At 51.4% G+C, this 15,589-nt stretch overlaps 1 protein-coding gene across 2 annotated transcripts in view; it reads left to right on the forward strand.

The window, feature by feature from the left end:
- The window catches only part of LOC147109018 (heat shock-related 70 kDa protein 2-like), a 49,028-nt gene extending 36,717 nt beyond the window's left edge, over positions 1-12,311 (forward strand). For both annotated transcript variants that reach the window (XM_086002577.1, XM_086002578.1), the window contains one exon: positions 9,479-12,311. In XM_086002577.1, the coding sequence (XP_085858703.1) occupies positions 9,479-11,118 (1,640 nt within the window). In that variant the 3' untranslated portion in view covers positions 11,119-12,311. The remainder of the gene's footprint in view (positions 1-9,478) is intronic.
- Positions 12,312-15,589: the final 3,278 nt, after the last annotated feature.

Consider the following 15,589-nt stretch of genomic DNA (forward strand, 5'->3'; position numbering starts at 1 on the left):
CGGCTTCCTCCTGATCCTCAACTCCGGAGGCACTGGCACTGGCAGCTTCAGGGCATGGATCCCCAGTTGGTGATGCATCATCTGAAAGCAGGGAGGTGGAAGAATGGCTTTAGCAAAAGGACAGGTTGGCGGAAAGGCATGGCAGATTGCGGCACACTGAGGAAGCATGCTGGCAGGGGGACCAAGTGGAAGGAGACAGTTGCAAAAGGTGAGAGCCTTACCCTCGCTGTCGAGAATGGGGTCGGTAGCTGCAGTGGTTACAGGACCAGACAGACGTCCTCCAAGAATCTGGTGCACTCTCTCCTCGAGATCCGTGAGAGTGACCACTTGTGGAGGTCCGCCACCGGTTTGACGCTGCTCCCTCCGCATCGTCGCCAGCTTGGACTGCAGGGGAAAGAAGGGGAAGTTCTGTAACATGATGCCTTGAGAGATCATCTCATGCCCCTCATGTTGCAACAGCCCTTACATGATGCCTTGAGAGATCATCTCATGCCCCCCATGATGCAAGGGCCCTTACATGATGCCTTGAGAGATCATCTCATGCCCCCCATGGTGCAAGGGCCCTTACATGTGGCCTTGAGAGATCATCTCATGCCCCCCATGGTGCAAGGGCCCTTACATGTGGCCTTGAGAGATCATCTCATGCCCCCCATGGTGCAAGGGCCCTTACATGTGGCCTTGAGAGATCATCTCATGCCCCCCATGGTGCAAGGGCCCTTACATGTGGCCTTGAGAGATCATCTCATGCCCCCCATGGTGCAAGGGCCCTTACATGATGCCTTGAGAGAAATGTCCATGTGAGTGCCCAGAAAGGGCCATGGGTGCTTGCTGACAGATGGCCATTGGGGCATCATGGCAACAGGGTCCTCGAAGTTAGGTGCAGATGGAGGGAATCAGAAGTTTGCATAACCAACACTCACCCTAACGACCCGAGTGAGGTCGTTGAATTTCTTCCTGCACTGAACAGGGGTCCTGGTCGCCAAGCTGTTGGAGTTGACCCTCTGAGAAACCTCCCTCCAAGATCGCCGGTAAGCCTTTTGATTCGGCCTCTTGCCATTGTCAGGATACAGAACATCTCGACGGCGCTCAACTGCAGACACCAAGTGGTCCAGGGCCTCAGTGCTGAAGCGCTCTGCTCTCTGTCTCACCTTCTCCATCCTCACCAAGCTTGTTGCGCCAGAGAAGGGCGAGCGCCGATTCTGAGGCCTACAGGGCGTTGAGTGTAGCAGCTCAGGCTGACTGACCCACCCCTTTAAGAGCCGGCCGGCGCCTGGAAGTCTTGTGGTTTCCGGTAATTGAGATCACCTGCGCTGCGCCCGTCCGCGACGATATTGGGTAGCGCCTGAACTTTTGCGCCTTAGGAGCCCCGTGCAACGTCTGAGTTAGCGCCTCAATCCCCTTTGGGGGCGATGCAACCCAATATCTCGCCAGGCAGCGATAAGTGTCGTCTGGCTATAAACTTTGCGCAGCGCCAGTTCTAACGCCTCAAGCGGGGCTATACCCAATTTCTAGGCCTATGTGTGTCAGTATTTACAGGGCTTCCCCGGGAGTGTGTCAGTATTTACACCTCCCCCAGAACTGATCCAAATGTCCCAGGAATCTGAAGCCCTCCCTCCTGCTCCATCTCTCCAGCCACGCATTCATCTGTTCTATTCTCCTATTTCTATATACTCACTAGCTCGTGGCACTGGGAGTAATCTGGAGATTACTACCTTTGAGGTCCTGCTTTTTAATCTCTTTCCTAGCTCCCTAAAATCTGCCTGCAGGACCTCATCCCACTTTCTACCTGTGTTGTTGATATCTATATGGACCTCGACCTCTGGCTGTTCACTCTCCCCCCCTCAGTATGTCCTGCAGCCGCTCAGTGACATCCCTGACCCTGGCACCAGGGAGGCAACATACCATCCTGGAATCACGTCTGCGGCCGCAGAAACACCTATCTGTTCCCCGAACTTTCGAATCCCCTACCACTATTGCTTTCCCGATTTTTCTTCCCTCCCCACCGCACCGTACAGCTGAGCCACCTGTGGTGCTGTGGTCTTGGCTCTGGCTGTACTCCACAGAGGAACCATAACCCTGAACAGTATTGAGTAATGAATACCGGTTAGAGAAATAGATGCACTGAGGGGACTCCTGCACTACCTGTCTGTCTGACCCATTCGCTCTCTGCCTGCACACTCTTACGCTGCGGGGTGACCACCTCCTGAAATGTGCTATCCACAAAGCTCTCAGCCTCGCGGATGCACCGCAGTGACGCCAGCTGCCGCACAAGCTCTGAAACCTGGAGCTTGAACTCCTCCAGCTGACGACACTTCCTGCACTCGTAGTTGTCCAGAACACTGGAAGCGTCCTGGAGTTCCCACATGGCACAGGATGTGCATTCGACTGAGGTGCCCTGCCATGCCTCTATTTAAAGCATTAAATATTGCAGAATAATTGTTAATAAAAATGGATATTGCCTTATTCAGGCCCTGATGTTATCCCCTACATGATATCAACACCTCTATATTGTATATTAAAAATACTGTGTGGTGGCAGCATTCCAATGGTATTGCATCTTTAGTATGATGTTACATGACTTAAAGATCTCTTAAACAAAAAATAGAAATGCACCTTTGGAAACATGCAAGAAAAAAAGTTGTAAAAGGCAGCAATTATGCAATACAGAAAAGTGATTATTTGCACAAACATGGGGCAGAGCCTAAACATCTTCCCGCCCCCACTGGAGCCTGCATGCGCACCCCAATGTTGCAGCTGAGGGGATCGGAAGGTGGGAGAGGGCCCTTGTCTGATCGGAGGGTGAGCAGTCGGGTGGGAGTCTGGGTATGAGGACCAGACTCAGGCTCTGCAGCCACAGGGCCAGAGCTTCAACACCGTTTACTGTCTGTGAGGGTATTTCGCAGTGATCGTTCTCCCCCACCCACCCACTGGGTGGAGATGCCGGGCCGAAGTTTCAGCCTGTTCGTGCTGCATGTGTTTATGGAGACGGTCAGGGGATTGGAGCAGAGGGAGAAGAGAGGTGTTGGGAGTGGAGGAGTGGGGATCGGAGGGGGGAGTAGAGGAGTGGAGATCGGAGCTGGGGGTAGAGGAGTGGGGATCGGAGGTGGGGGTAGAGGAGTGGGGATCGGAGGTGGGGGTAGAGGAGTGGGGATTGGAGGGGGTAGAGGAGTGGGGGTTGGAGGGGGGTAGAGGACTGGGGATCGGAGGGTGGTAGAGGAGTGGGGATCGGAGGGGGAGTAGTGGGAATCGGAGGGGGGTAGAGGAGTGGGGATCGGAGGGGGGTAGAGGACTGGGGATCGGAGGGTGGTAGAGGAGTGGGGATCGGAGGGGGAGTAGAGGAATGGAGATCGGAGCTGGGGGTAGAGGAGTGGGGATCGGAGGGGGTAGAGGAGTGGGGATCGGAAGGGGTAGAGGAGTGGGGATTGGAGGGGTAGAGTAGTGGGGATTGGAGGGGTAGAGGAGTGGGGATTGGAGGGGTAGAGGAGTGGGGATTGGAGGGGTAGAGTAGTGGGGATCGGAGGGTGTAGAGGAGAGGGGATCGGAGGGGTAGAGGAGTGGGGATCGGGGGGGTAGAGGAGTGGGGATCGGAGGGGTAGAGGAGTGGGGATTGGAGGGGTAGAGGATTGGAGGGGTAGAGGAGGGGGATCGGAGGGGTAGAGGAGTGGGGATTGGAGCGGTAGAGTAGTGGGGATTGGAGGGTGTAGAGGAGAGGGGATTGGAGGGGTAGAGGATTGGAGGGGTAGAGGACGGGGATCGGAGGGGTAGAGGAATGGGGATTGGAGGGGTAGAGGAGTGGGGATCGGAGGGGTAGAGGAGTGGGGATCGGAGGGGTAGAGGAGTGGGGATCGGAGAGTGTAGAGGAGGGGATTGGAGGTGTAGAGGAGTGGGGATTGGAGGGGTAGAGGAGTGGGGATCGGAGGGTGTAGAGGAGAGGGGATTGGAGGAGTAGAGGAGTGGGGATTGGAGGGGTAGAGGAGTGGGGATTGGAGGGGTAGAGTAGTGGGGATCGGAGGGTGTAGAGGAGAGGGGATCAGAGGGGGGTGAGAAGAGGGGATCGGAGAGGGGGGAAAGGAGAGGATAGGATTGGCGGGGGGCATGGATGAAAGTGATCAAGATGGGAAGATGGATCATGTTCTCCCCCTCTGTTATATGTGGATCATGTTCTTCCAAACCCACCCCCTTTACACCCGCACCACGTTCTCCCTCTCCTCCCCTGGTTGATTTCTTGGAAAGCCGGTGTGTGTGCAGCAAGTGACATCATTGGACTGGACGAAATCCGGAAGTCATGACACTGTCACTATTCACTTCATACCCAATAAACTTGTTAACAATATGTGGCCACACACAGTGCCCCATCGATTGGGGTGGGGGGGTGGGGGAGGAGCAGGGAGAAGGTCAGGAACTTGTTAGGGAGGTGGGGATACGATCAGGAACTCAGTTGCGGGGGGAGGTCAGGGAACTCGGTTTGCGGGGGGCTAGTGGAGGAGGTCAGGAAGTTGTTGGGGGGTTGTGACGATCAGGAAGTTGTTGGCAGGGGGAGAAGGTTCTAACCCGGGAGGGTGAGCCCTGTCTGTTTTCTGAAAGCAGCAGTGTAAGCAATGTGAGTTCTGTCTGGAGCCAGGCTGTCACAATAAATGGATCAAATTACACATTCCCACAAACTGCTGGGTGTGTCTTGTCATCCAAGGGGTCCAATCAGAACTTTGTTGTAAATACATGCTGCCAATACAGAAAGCTGATTAATACTATCTCCCCCGCTGCCCCACTTGTCTTCAGAAAACAGTGCAAAACATGAGCTGAAGAAAACAGCACATTAAAGTCTCTCAAACTTCTCCTTAGGCAGTCCCTCGGCACCGAAGATGACTTGCTTCCACATTAAAAATGAGTTCTCAGGTGACTGATGAGTCCAATGCGGGACCTACACTCTTGGTCACAGGTGGGGCAGACAGTGGTTGAAGAGGCGAGTGGGTGGGGTGCTTGGGTTGACGTGTGCTCCTTCCGCTGTTTGTGCTTGGCTTCCGCTTGCTCCCAGCGAAGAGACTTGAGGTATTCGGCGCCTTCCTGGATGCTTCTCCTCCAATTTGAGCGGTCTTGTATTGCAACCTAACCCGCACATCTTTGGACTGTGGGAGGAAACCGGAGCACCCGGAGGAAACCCACGCAAACACGGGGAGAATGTGCAAAATCCACACAGACAGTCACCCGAGGCCGGATTTGAACCCAGGTCCCTGGCGCTGTGAGGCAACAGTGCTAACCACTATGCCACCCTTTAGCCTTAAGAAATATATCCAACTCCTTCTTGAATATATTTAATGAATTGGCCTCAACTGCCTTCTGTGGTAGAGAATTCCACAGGTTCACCACTCTCTGGGTGAAGAAATTCATCCTCATTTCAGTCCTAAATGGCTTACCCCTTATCCTTAGACTATGACCCCTGGTTCTGGATTCCCCGGCCATCGGGAACATCCTTCCTGCATCTAGTCTGTCTAGTCCTGTTAGAATTTTATAAGTTTCAATGAGATCCCCTCTCATTCTTCTAAACTCCAGCGAGTATAAGCCCAATCGACCCAATCTCTCCTCATACGTCATTCCTGCCATCCCAGGTATCAGCCTGGTGAATCTTCGCTGCACTTCCTCCATGGCAAGAACATCCTTCCTCAGATAAGGCGACCAAAACTGCACACAATACTCAAGGTGTGGTCTCACCAAGGCCCTGTACAACTGCAGCAAGACATCCTCGTTCCTGTACTCGAACCCTCTCGCTACGAAGGCCAACATACCATTTGCCTTCTTAACCGCCTGCTGCACCTGCATGCTTACCTTCAGCGACTGGTGCACAAGGACACCCAGGTCTCGTTGCACTTCCCCTCCTCCCAATCTATTGCCGTTCAGATAATAATCTGCCTTCCTGTTTTTGCCACCAAAGTGGAAAACCTCGCATTTATCCACATTATACTGCATCTGCCATGCATCTGCCCAATCACCCAACCTGTCCAAATCATACTGGAGTTTCTCGGCATCCTCCTCACACGACACATGCCCACCCAGCTTTGTGTCGTCTGCAAACTTGGAGATATTACATCTAGTTCCCTCGTCTAGATCATTTATATATATTGTGAATAGCTGGGGTCCTAGGACCGATCCCAGCGGTACCCCACTAGTCACTGCCTGCCGCTCGGAAAAAGACCCGTTTATTCCAACTCTTTGCTTCCTGTCTGCCAACCAGTTCTTTATCAAAGTCAGTACCTTGCTCCCAATCCCATGTGCCTTAACTTTACATGCCAATCTCTTATGCGGGACCTTATCGAAAGCCTTCTGAAAGTCCAAATACACCACATCCATTGGTTCTCCCTTATCTATTCTACCAGTTACATCCTCAAAAAATTCCAGTAGATTAGTCAAGCACGATTTACCTTTTGTAAATCCATGTTGACTTTGTCCGATCCTGTCACTGTTTTCCAAGTGCTCTGCTATTACATCTTTTATAATGGACTCTAGCATTTTCCCCACTACAGATGTCAGCCTTACTGGTCTATAATTCCCCGTTTTCTCTCTACCAGGTTTTTTGAATAGTTGGGTAACATTAGCTACCCTACAATCCATGGGAACTGTTCCAGAGTCTATCGAATTTTGGAAGATGACCAGCAAGGCATCTACTATTTCTAGGACCACTTCCTTAAGTACCCTAGGATGTAGATTATCAGGCCCTGGGGATTTATCGGCCTTCAATCCCGTCAATTTCCCTAACACCATTTCCCTACAAATACTGATTTCATTCAGTTCCTCCCTCTCATCAGACCCTATGTTCCCTGACATCTCTGGGAGGTTATTTGTGTCCTCCTTTGTGAAGACAGAACCAAAGTATGTATTTAATTGGTCTGCCATTTCTTTGTTCCCCATTATAAATTCCCCACATTCTAACTGCAAAGGACCTACGCTTGACTTCACCAATCTTTTTCTCTTCACATATCTAAAGAAGCTTTTACAGTCAGTTTTTATGTTCCCTGCAAGCTTACTCTCAGTCTATTTTCCCCCTCTTAATGAATCCCTTTGTCCTCCTTTGTTGAATCCTAAACTGCTCCCAATCCTCAGGTTTACTGCTTTTTCTGGCCAATTTATATGTCCTCTCCTTGGATCCTATGCTATCCCTAATTTCCCTTGTTAGCCACGATTGAGTCACCTTTTTCGTTTTATTTTTATGCCAAACAGGGATGAACAAATTCTGTAGTTCATCCATGCGATCTTTAAATGTTTGCCATTACCTATCCACCGTCAACCCTTTGAGTAACATTCCCCAATCAACCCTACCCAACTCGCGCCTCATACCATCGTCGTTTCCTTTATTTAAATTCCGGGCCCTAGTCTCTGAGTCAGCTACTTCACTCTCCATCTTAATGAAGAATTCTATCATATTATGATCGCTCTGCCCCAAGGGGCCTCGCACAACAAGTTTGCTAATTATTCCTTTCTCATTACATAATACCCAGTCTAAGATGGCCTGATCTCTAGTTGGTTCCTCGACATACTGGTCCAGGAAACCATTCCATATGCACTCCAGGAATTCCTCCTCCACAGTATTGTTACTAATTTGGTTAGCCCAATCTATATGTAGATTAAAGTCACCCATGATAACTGCTGTGCCCTTATTGCACGCATCTCTAATTTCCCGTTTAATGCCATCCCCAACCTCCGCATTACTATTTGGGGGTCTGTATACAACTCCCACTAACGTTTTCTGCCCCTTGGTATTTCTCAGCTCTACCCATACAGGTTCCACATCATCAGAGCTAATATCCTTATTTACAATTGTGTTAATCTCTTTAACCAGCAATGCTACCCCACCTCCTTTTCCTTTTTGCCTGTCTTTCCTGAATATTGAATACCCTTGGATGTTGAGTTCCCAGGCTTGGTCTCCCTGGAGCCATGTTTCCGTAATCCCAATCATATCATATCCGTTTACATCTATTTGTGCAGCTAATTCATCCACCTTATTACGAATGCTCCTCGCATTAAGACACAAAGCCTTCAGGCTTGTTTTTTTTAACACTCTTAGACCTTTTAGAATTATTATTTAAACCATGTTTGATTTAAACCCTTGATTTCTCTGACTGCCACTTTTGCTTTTCTCCTTCCTGTCTTTTACTTCTATCCTTGTTTCCCTTTCCTCTGTCTCCCTACACAGGTTCCCAATCCCCTGCCATTTTAGTTTAAACCCTCCCCCACAGCACTAGCAAACACTCCCCCTAGGACATTGGTCCTGGTCCTGCCCAGGTGCAAACCGTCCAGCTTGTACTAGTCCCACCTCCCCCAGAACCAGTTGCAATGTCCCAGGAATTTGAACCCCTCCCCCTTGCACCATTCCTCTAGCCACGTATTCATCTGAAATATCCTATTTTTAAATTTACCTCCTAACTCCCTATATTCAGCTTTTAGGACCTCATCCCGGTTTTTACCTATATCGTTGGTACCTATATGCACCACGACAACTGTCTGTTCACCCTCCCCTTCCAAAATGCTCTGCAGCCGCTCTGAGACATCCTTGACCCTTGCACCAGGGAGGCAACATACCATCCTGGAGTCTCGTTTGCAGCCGCAGAAATGCCTATCTATTCCCCTTACAATAGAATCCCCTATTACTATAGCTCTCCCCCTCTTTTTCCTCCCGTCCTGTGCAGCAGAACCACCCACAGTGCCAGGAAGTTGGCTGCTGCTGTCTTCCCCGGATAAGCCATCTCCCTCAACAATATCCAAAGCGGTATATCTGTTTGAGAGGGGGATGGCCACAGGGGACCCCTGCACTACCTGCCTGCCCCTACTACTCTGCCTGGCATCAATTTAAAACAGCCACTGAGAGTGAGGAGAAAGGTTATGAAATTTCTTTATGTAGAGAGTTGTTGGGAGGATGGAATGCTTTGTCATGGGGACTGGTTGGGACAGACCCTTCCAACCTTTTCCTGCTCTGGCGAAAGGTCATCGACCTGAAATATTAACTCTTGTTTTTCTCTCCACAGATGCTGCCTGACCTGCTGAGTATTTTCAGCATTTTCTGTTTTCCTTTCAGATTTCCAGCATCCGCAGTATCTTGCTTTAGTATGAATATTTGAAGCTGGAGAAGATACATGGGGGAGAATGCAGGATAGTGAGATTAGTTTTGGATTGCACCAGCAAAGAGCACAGAGGTGGTGGCCAAATTGCCTCTTCTGTGCTGTAAGCTTCTATAGTTCTCTGGAGACCAGTTGATTTGCACAATGAAGGAGGGAAAGTTAGAGGTGCCATAACTTTGGTGCACACCATTCAGTGGATGGTTATAGATTAGCATTGGCAGAGGAGGTCTGGGAGTATGTTTTATACTTGTCCTGTAAGGGATAGTATTTGGCATGAGGAGACTACAGCTATTCTTATTAAGAAATGGAAAGGAAAAGCGTGTTCATTTGACATTTCACTTAATAAAAAAATGTCTTTGTTCATCTTTCCCCAGTGATCAGTGATGGAGGAAAACCCAAAGTCCAGGTAGAGTACAAAGGAGAACAGAAGTCATTCTTTGCTGAGGAGATTTCCTCTATGGTGCTAACAAAAATGAAGGAGATCGCAGAAGCATACCTGGGATTTCCTGTGAGGAATGCAGTCATCACAGTGCCGGCTTATTTTAATGATAGCCAAAGACAAGCCACCAAAGATGCTGGAACCATTGCTGCTTTAAATGTGCTGAGGATTATCAATGAGCCAACTGCAGCTGCCATTGCTTATGGACTAGACAAAACAGGATCCGGCGAGCATAATGTCCTCATCTTCGACCTGGGAGGTGGAACATTTGACGTTTCTATTCTTACCATTGAGGACGGCGTTTTTGAGGTCAAGTCCACTGCTGGAGACACTCACCTGGGAGGAGAAGATTTTGACAATCGCATGGTGAACCATTTTATTGAGGAATTCAAACGGAAATTTAAGAAGGATATCTCCCAGAGCAAGCGGGCAGTAAGACGTCTGTGCACGGCTTGCGAGCGTGCCAAGAGGACCCTGTCCTCAAGCACACAAGCCAGCCTCGAGATTGACTCTCTGCACGAAGGTATTGATTTCTATACATCTATCACAAGGGCCCGGTTTGAGGAATTGAACAGTGATCTGTTCCGAGCAACGCTGGAGCCTGTCGAAAAAGCCCTTCAGGACGCCAAAATTGACAAGTTACGGATTCAGGATGTTGTTCTTGTGGGAGGCTCCACGAGGATCCCTAAAATCCAAAAGATGCTTCAAGACTTGTTCAATGGGAAAGAGCTGAACAAGAGCATCAATCCAGATGAAGCTGTGGCTTATGGTGCGGCTGTACAGGCAGCCATTTTAACAGGCGACAAGTCTGAAAATGTGCAGGACCTGTTGCTGCTGGATGTTACTCCCCTGTCTCTAGGTATTGAAACAGCTGGTGGGATCATGACTTCCTTAATTAAACGAAACACCACTATCCCCACCAAGCAGACTCAGATCTTCACCACTTATTCAGATCGTCAAACCAGTGTCCTTATTCAAGTATATGAAGGTGAAAGGGCCATGACCAAAGACAACAACCTGCTTGGCAAGTTTGACCTTTCTAACATTCCGCCAGCTCCACGCGGAGTGCCACAAATAGAGGTGACCTTTGACATAGATGCCAATGGCATCCTAAATGTTTCAGCTGTGGACAAGAGCACAGGCCAAGAAAACAAGATCACCATCACTAATGACAAAGGAAGACTGAGCAAAGGTGATATTGAGCGTATGGTGCAGGACGCGGAGCACTACAAGACCGAGGATGATTCTAACCGTGAAAAGGTGGCTGCCAAGAACACCCTGGAGTCCTATGTATACAGCATGAAACAGGCTGTACAAGATGAGAAGCTGAAAGGAAAAATCAGTGAGGAGGAGAAGACGAGTGTCCTTGCAAAATGCCAGGAGGTCCTCACCTGGCTAGAAACAAACCAGACAGCAGAGAAGGAAGAGTTTGATCACCAGCGGAAGGAGCTGGAGAAAGTCTGCAAGCCGCTAGCCAAATTCCTTAGATGTGCTTGCGCTGGGATGCCTGGAGGGGGTGGCAGTACCTCTGCGCCTGGCAATGTGTCTGGACCTACTATTGAAGAAGTTGACTGAGTGAAGTGGATAGGGGCATTGGAAGAACTTGAGACACTGAGCTCTGAGTTACTAACTGCTGCTTATTTTCCATATTTACATTAGTATTGCTGAAGGAAGGAAGGAGGGAATGTGCGATAGTGCATCGAGTACAAGCTGCTCAAATGATCCAAGCTACTCAACAGTTTAGTTCTCTTGCAGTGTGAAATATCCAAGGAGCATTCGCTTATTGTAGATTAATTAGCAGAGTTCTTGAACCGATTATGAGCCATTTCACCCATTGTGTTTTCTCTCTTAAATTATCAATGGGTTTCTTCACAAACTCAAACGTGTGTGTTATTGTAATGAAATTTGCACAGCTATCAAACAGGGTGGATAGGCAGTTCAGGGAAGAATGGCAACAAGGAATAGAGACTGCACCACAACCAACTCCCTCCACCTTTAGATGGGACTCTGTCCCTTAATACAGATTGTATTATTGACTTATTTTGGGGTAAACATTTAAACAACCAATAAAAAAGATATCGTAATTTTCATTCACAATGTGGCAGATATGTAGTAACGTAAGACTTTGCTTCTACATAGTTCCTTCCCTGCTAAAGTAACTGATTAGGGGGAGGAGGGACTGTGCACCTTTTTATTGGGGGAGCGGGAACCATACCCTTCTTTATTGGTAGAAGGACGACAGTATTTCTGTATTCCTGAAAGGGGAGGAGGATCTACACCCCTTCTTTATTGTGGTGGGTGGGGGGGGGAGATTGTAACCCTTCTGCACTGCTGGAGAAGGAACCGCATCCTTTGGTGTCTGTGCACTGCTGCAAGAGGAAAGGTGTATGTGTTCATGGTACTGTTAGAAGAGATTGAAACCTGTGTAGTGCAATGGGACAACGCTATTCATTGCTCCTGATGGAGTGATGATAAGTTGCAGAGACCAAAGTTACTTGTCTTTACAATAGCGTACTTCCGATTAAAATATAACTTTGCTGCAAAATATTACAGCTAACTCTGGTTATAAGGATGTGGTAGCTCTGTGGATACAAAGCTTTGACTGTTATCTTTAAATGTTGCTGTGTTCCTTATTTATTTGAGTAAATTAACAAAAATTCGCGTTGAGTTGTCTCTCGTTTACATGTATTTTAATTCATTGAGTTTAACCCAGAAGTGAAATGTTTTAAAAAAGAAACACACAAAAAAAATAAAGACACCTTAGTTCAGTGCTGTCTGGAGCAGAGTTTCTACAGCTGTAAGGGTTGGATGGTACCTTGCAAAATAGAAAAAGTTGCTGCTTTTAAATGTGTTTTACTTCCTGCTCTGTGTTGAGTTAGCTAACCTGAGCAAAGGTGACATGAAAGGCACTATAATTGGGCTATGGAAATCATCTAGAGTTCTTGGCCTAGAAATTCAGTTCGGACGCTCTTGCGGCGCTAAAGTCGGGCGCTCGGCAAATTTAGCGGCCGCCGGAAAGTGCAGGCGACCTCGCCGAAATTCAGTAGATTTGGCCAACTTTTTGGCCGAGCGCTGCAATAGGCGTTGGAACCCTGTGTTCAGGCGCTAATCCGGCGATGCGGCCTGATAACGCCGATTCCGGGCGCAGCGCAGGTGCGATCATGTGCTGAGTGTCAGCAGACACCCTGACGCCGGCCAGCTCTTAAAGGGGGAAGGGTCAACTTTGACTGCAGCCACGCCCTGCATGCTGTAGCCCTGCAACTCGGCCTCAGCACTGGTTGTGTCCCAAATCAACGCCTGGAGGTAATGGAGAAGGCCCGTGAAAGAGCCCAGCGGTTCTCTGACCATGCGCTGGGTGTGCTCCTTCATGGGGTACGCAAGAGAAGACGGGTCGTGTGCCCGGCTAGTGGCAGGAAGGCTCCCAGGAGCAAGTTCAGGGAGGCCTGGACCAAAATTGCCCGGAGGGTCTCCTCCAACTCCGATGTTCCCAGGAGTGCGGACCAGTGCCGCAAGAAATACAATGACCTATGTCGGCTGGTCAAGGTGAGTACCCTTTCCAGTGTCCCCCTCATCCTTGCATGTGCACCTCCCATTAGGGCCAAAGGGACATCAAAGGTCTAATGCCCAGCCCTCCTCCCGCTGCAATGGCACTTGCATGTTAATCAATAGCTCTTTCTGCACTTATCACACTGTCCAAGCTATTCCACCATGGGAGGCCTCACACACAGCAACAGGGCACCACACTGTCCAAGCTATTCCACCATGGGAGGCCTCACACACAGCAACAGGGCACCACACTGTCCAAGCTATTCCACCATGGGAGGCCTCACACACAGCAACAGGGCACCACACTGTCCAAGCTATTCCACCATGGGAGGCCTCACACACAGCAACAGGGCACCACACTGTCCAAGCTATTCCACCATGGGAGGACTCACACACACCAACGGGGCACCGCACTGTACTTAGACGCCCTCCTTTCTCTTGCAGGCCAAGCTGGCGAGGAACGCCAGGAGCCTGCGTGTCACTGGTGGAGGCCCTCGCGATTACCAGGAGCTAACGGTTCTGGAAGAGAGGGTGGCCCGACTCCTGCGTCACCCGGTGACTGGGCCTGTGGCGCTCGGCGATGCAGACCCTATACTGGAACCCACTGGTAAGGACAGGACCGGGTGCACCTCTCTCCTTGCCCTCGCGCATCAGATCTACATCCTTCCCCACTGGCCGAAAAATGCGCATAATGCACCAGTGCGGCCTCCCTCGCTGTCGGCCTGTCCTCACTCTAAAGCTACACTTGTGCCTTCCTGCTTTCAGCTGGTGAGGAGGAGGTGTTCCCTGAAGCCCACACAGCCAGCCCTCGGAGGAGGAGGACGTCGAGGAGCAGCAGGAAGGCGCCACCTCGGGGGAACCCTCCTCCGCTCCAGGAGATGGCAATGAAGGGGAGACGTCTGGCGTGCCGGAGAGCCAGGGGGAGGCGGGGGAGGGGAGCCCCGAACCTGGTCCCAGTGGCATGGACGCACGCGGCAAGGCTCCGGCGGCACGCCAGCCTTCTGCCCAGAGGGGGGAGGCGGTGGAGGGGAGGGCAGAACCTGCTCCCAGTGGCGTGGCCGCACGCGGCAAGGCTCCGGCGGCACGCCAGCCTTCTGCCCAGAGGGGGGAGGCGTCCTCCAGTCCGGACTCGGACGTCGCCCAGGAGGTGCGCCTCCTGGACAAGATGTCGGCGGCGTCGGAGCGGCGGCACGTCGAATTCATGGAGGTGGTGGCACAGATGCCTCACGCCATCGAAAGCCTCGCACAAAGTGTGGTGGCTTTCGGCCAATCCCAGGCCAGGGGGCTGGAGCAAATCGCAGCAGCGCACGCCAGGGGGGTGGACCTCCTTGTGGCAGCGCATGAGAGGGGGGTGCAACAACTCGAGGCAGCGCAGCATGCCAGTCGCCAGCTGAGAGGTGCTGGGCAGACAATGGCACTGCAGATGCGGGCACATGCCGGCGCAGTTGGGGCACTGACTTCTGCCACCCTCGCACTGGCGCGGAGGCGTCGCCAGGCCAGCCGCCGCCCTGCTGCCGCACACCGGTCTGGCGACCAACAGTTTGGCGCGCTTGCTCCCCGGCCAGGCCGCCCGAGTGCACGTGTGTCTGGCGAGCAGCGCGCGCCTGGCATCACCCACCTTGTCCCCATTGGTGCAGGCGAGCCTGCCACTCCCCCAGCCAGGGTGCAAGGAGCTGCTGCAGGCAGTGAAGAGGGCCACCCACAGCTGCAGCAGCCACCAGCCGGCCCCTCCCGGGCCCGCCCTCGTGTAGGCCGACCCCCAAGGGCATCTGGCGAGACGCCTTGTCGCCCTGAAGATCCTTCCCCCAGCCTCGCCACAGCCTCACGGCCCAGCTTGAGGTGCAGCAGCAGGACGGGCCGGGGCAAAAGACGGCTGTCGAAGGACTCGCCCTCTCGCCACACCGAATAGAGTGTGGTGAGCGAGGGTTTGGGTGATGCGGGGGCTTCTGTTCTGGGGGGCATTATGTTGTTTGGTTTTATGGGGGTGTTTGTGTTGTGGGGGGGGCTTGTTTTTGTTAGGCCAGTGAGGAAGGCCATTTGGATGTTGATGTTTTGTTAGTCCTCCCCAGGTTTTGGGAGTGACAGAAGTTTGTGACTGTTTTTTGGGGGTCTTCTCTGTTTTGCTCTTCCATGTGGGAAGGGCCCTGAGTTTTTGAAATAAAGATGTTTATTTATTCACCATGTGCAGGTGTCATGTTTCAAGTGGTTGTTGGGTTAACCGGCTGAGGGCTTGCGGAGCGGCTGCCTTCAGCTGCGTTCAGTGGCCCAGGCCATTCCCTGACAGGGGGCCTAGAAGTGTCGAGCAATAAGCCCCCGGCGGACGGCCCTTGGACCTTGTCGCTCCCTCCTGGCCTGGTGCTCCTCCTCCTCAGGGTCCTCCTGCTCGTCCTCCTGAGGTGGTGGGGCAATGTCAGGTGGCAGTGCCTGAGTCCTGCGGATAGCCAGGTTGTGGAGCATGCAGCACACCACGACGAACTGGGAGACTCTATCCGGCGAATAC

The sequence above is a fragment of the Somniosus microcephalus genome, chromosome 12 (assembly GCF_052327205.1).
Source record: "Somniosus microcephalus isolate GS21.2 chromosome 12, FLI_Smic_1.0, whole genome shotgun sequence".
In the NCBI taxonomy this organism is placed as follows: Eukaryota; Metazoa; Chordata; class Chondrichthyes; order Squaliformes; family Somniosidae; genus Somniosus; species Somniosus microcephalus.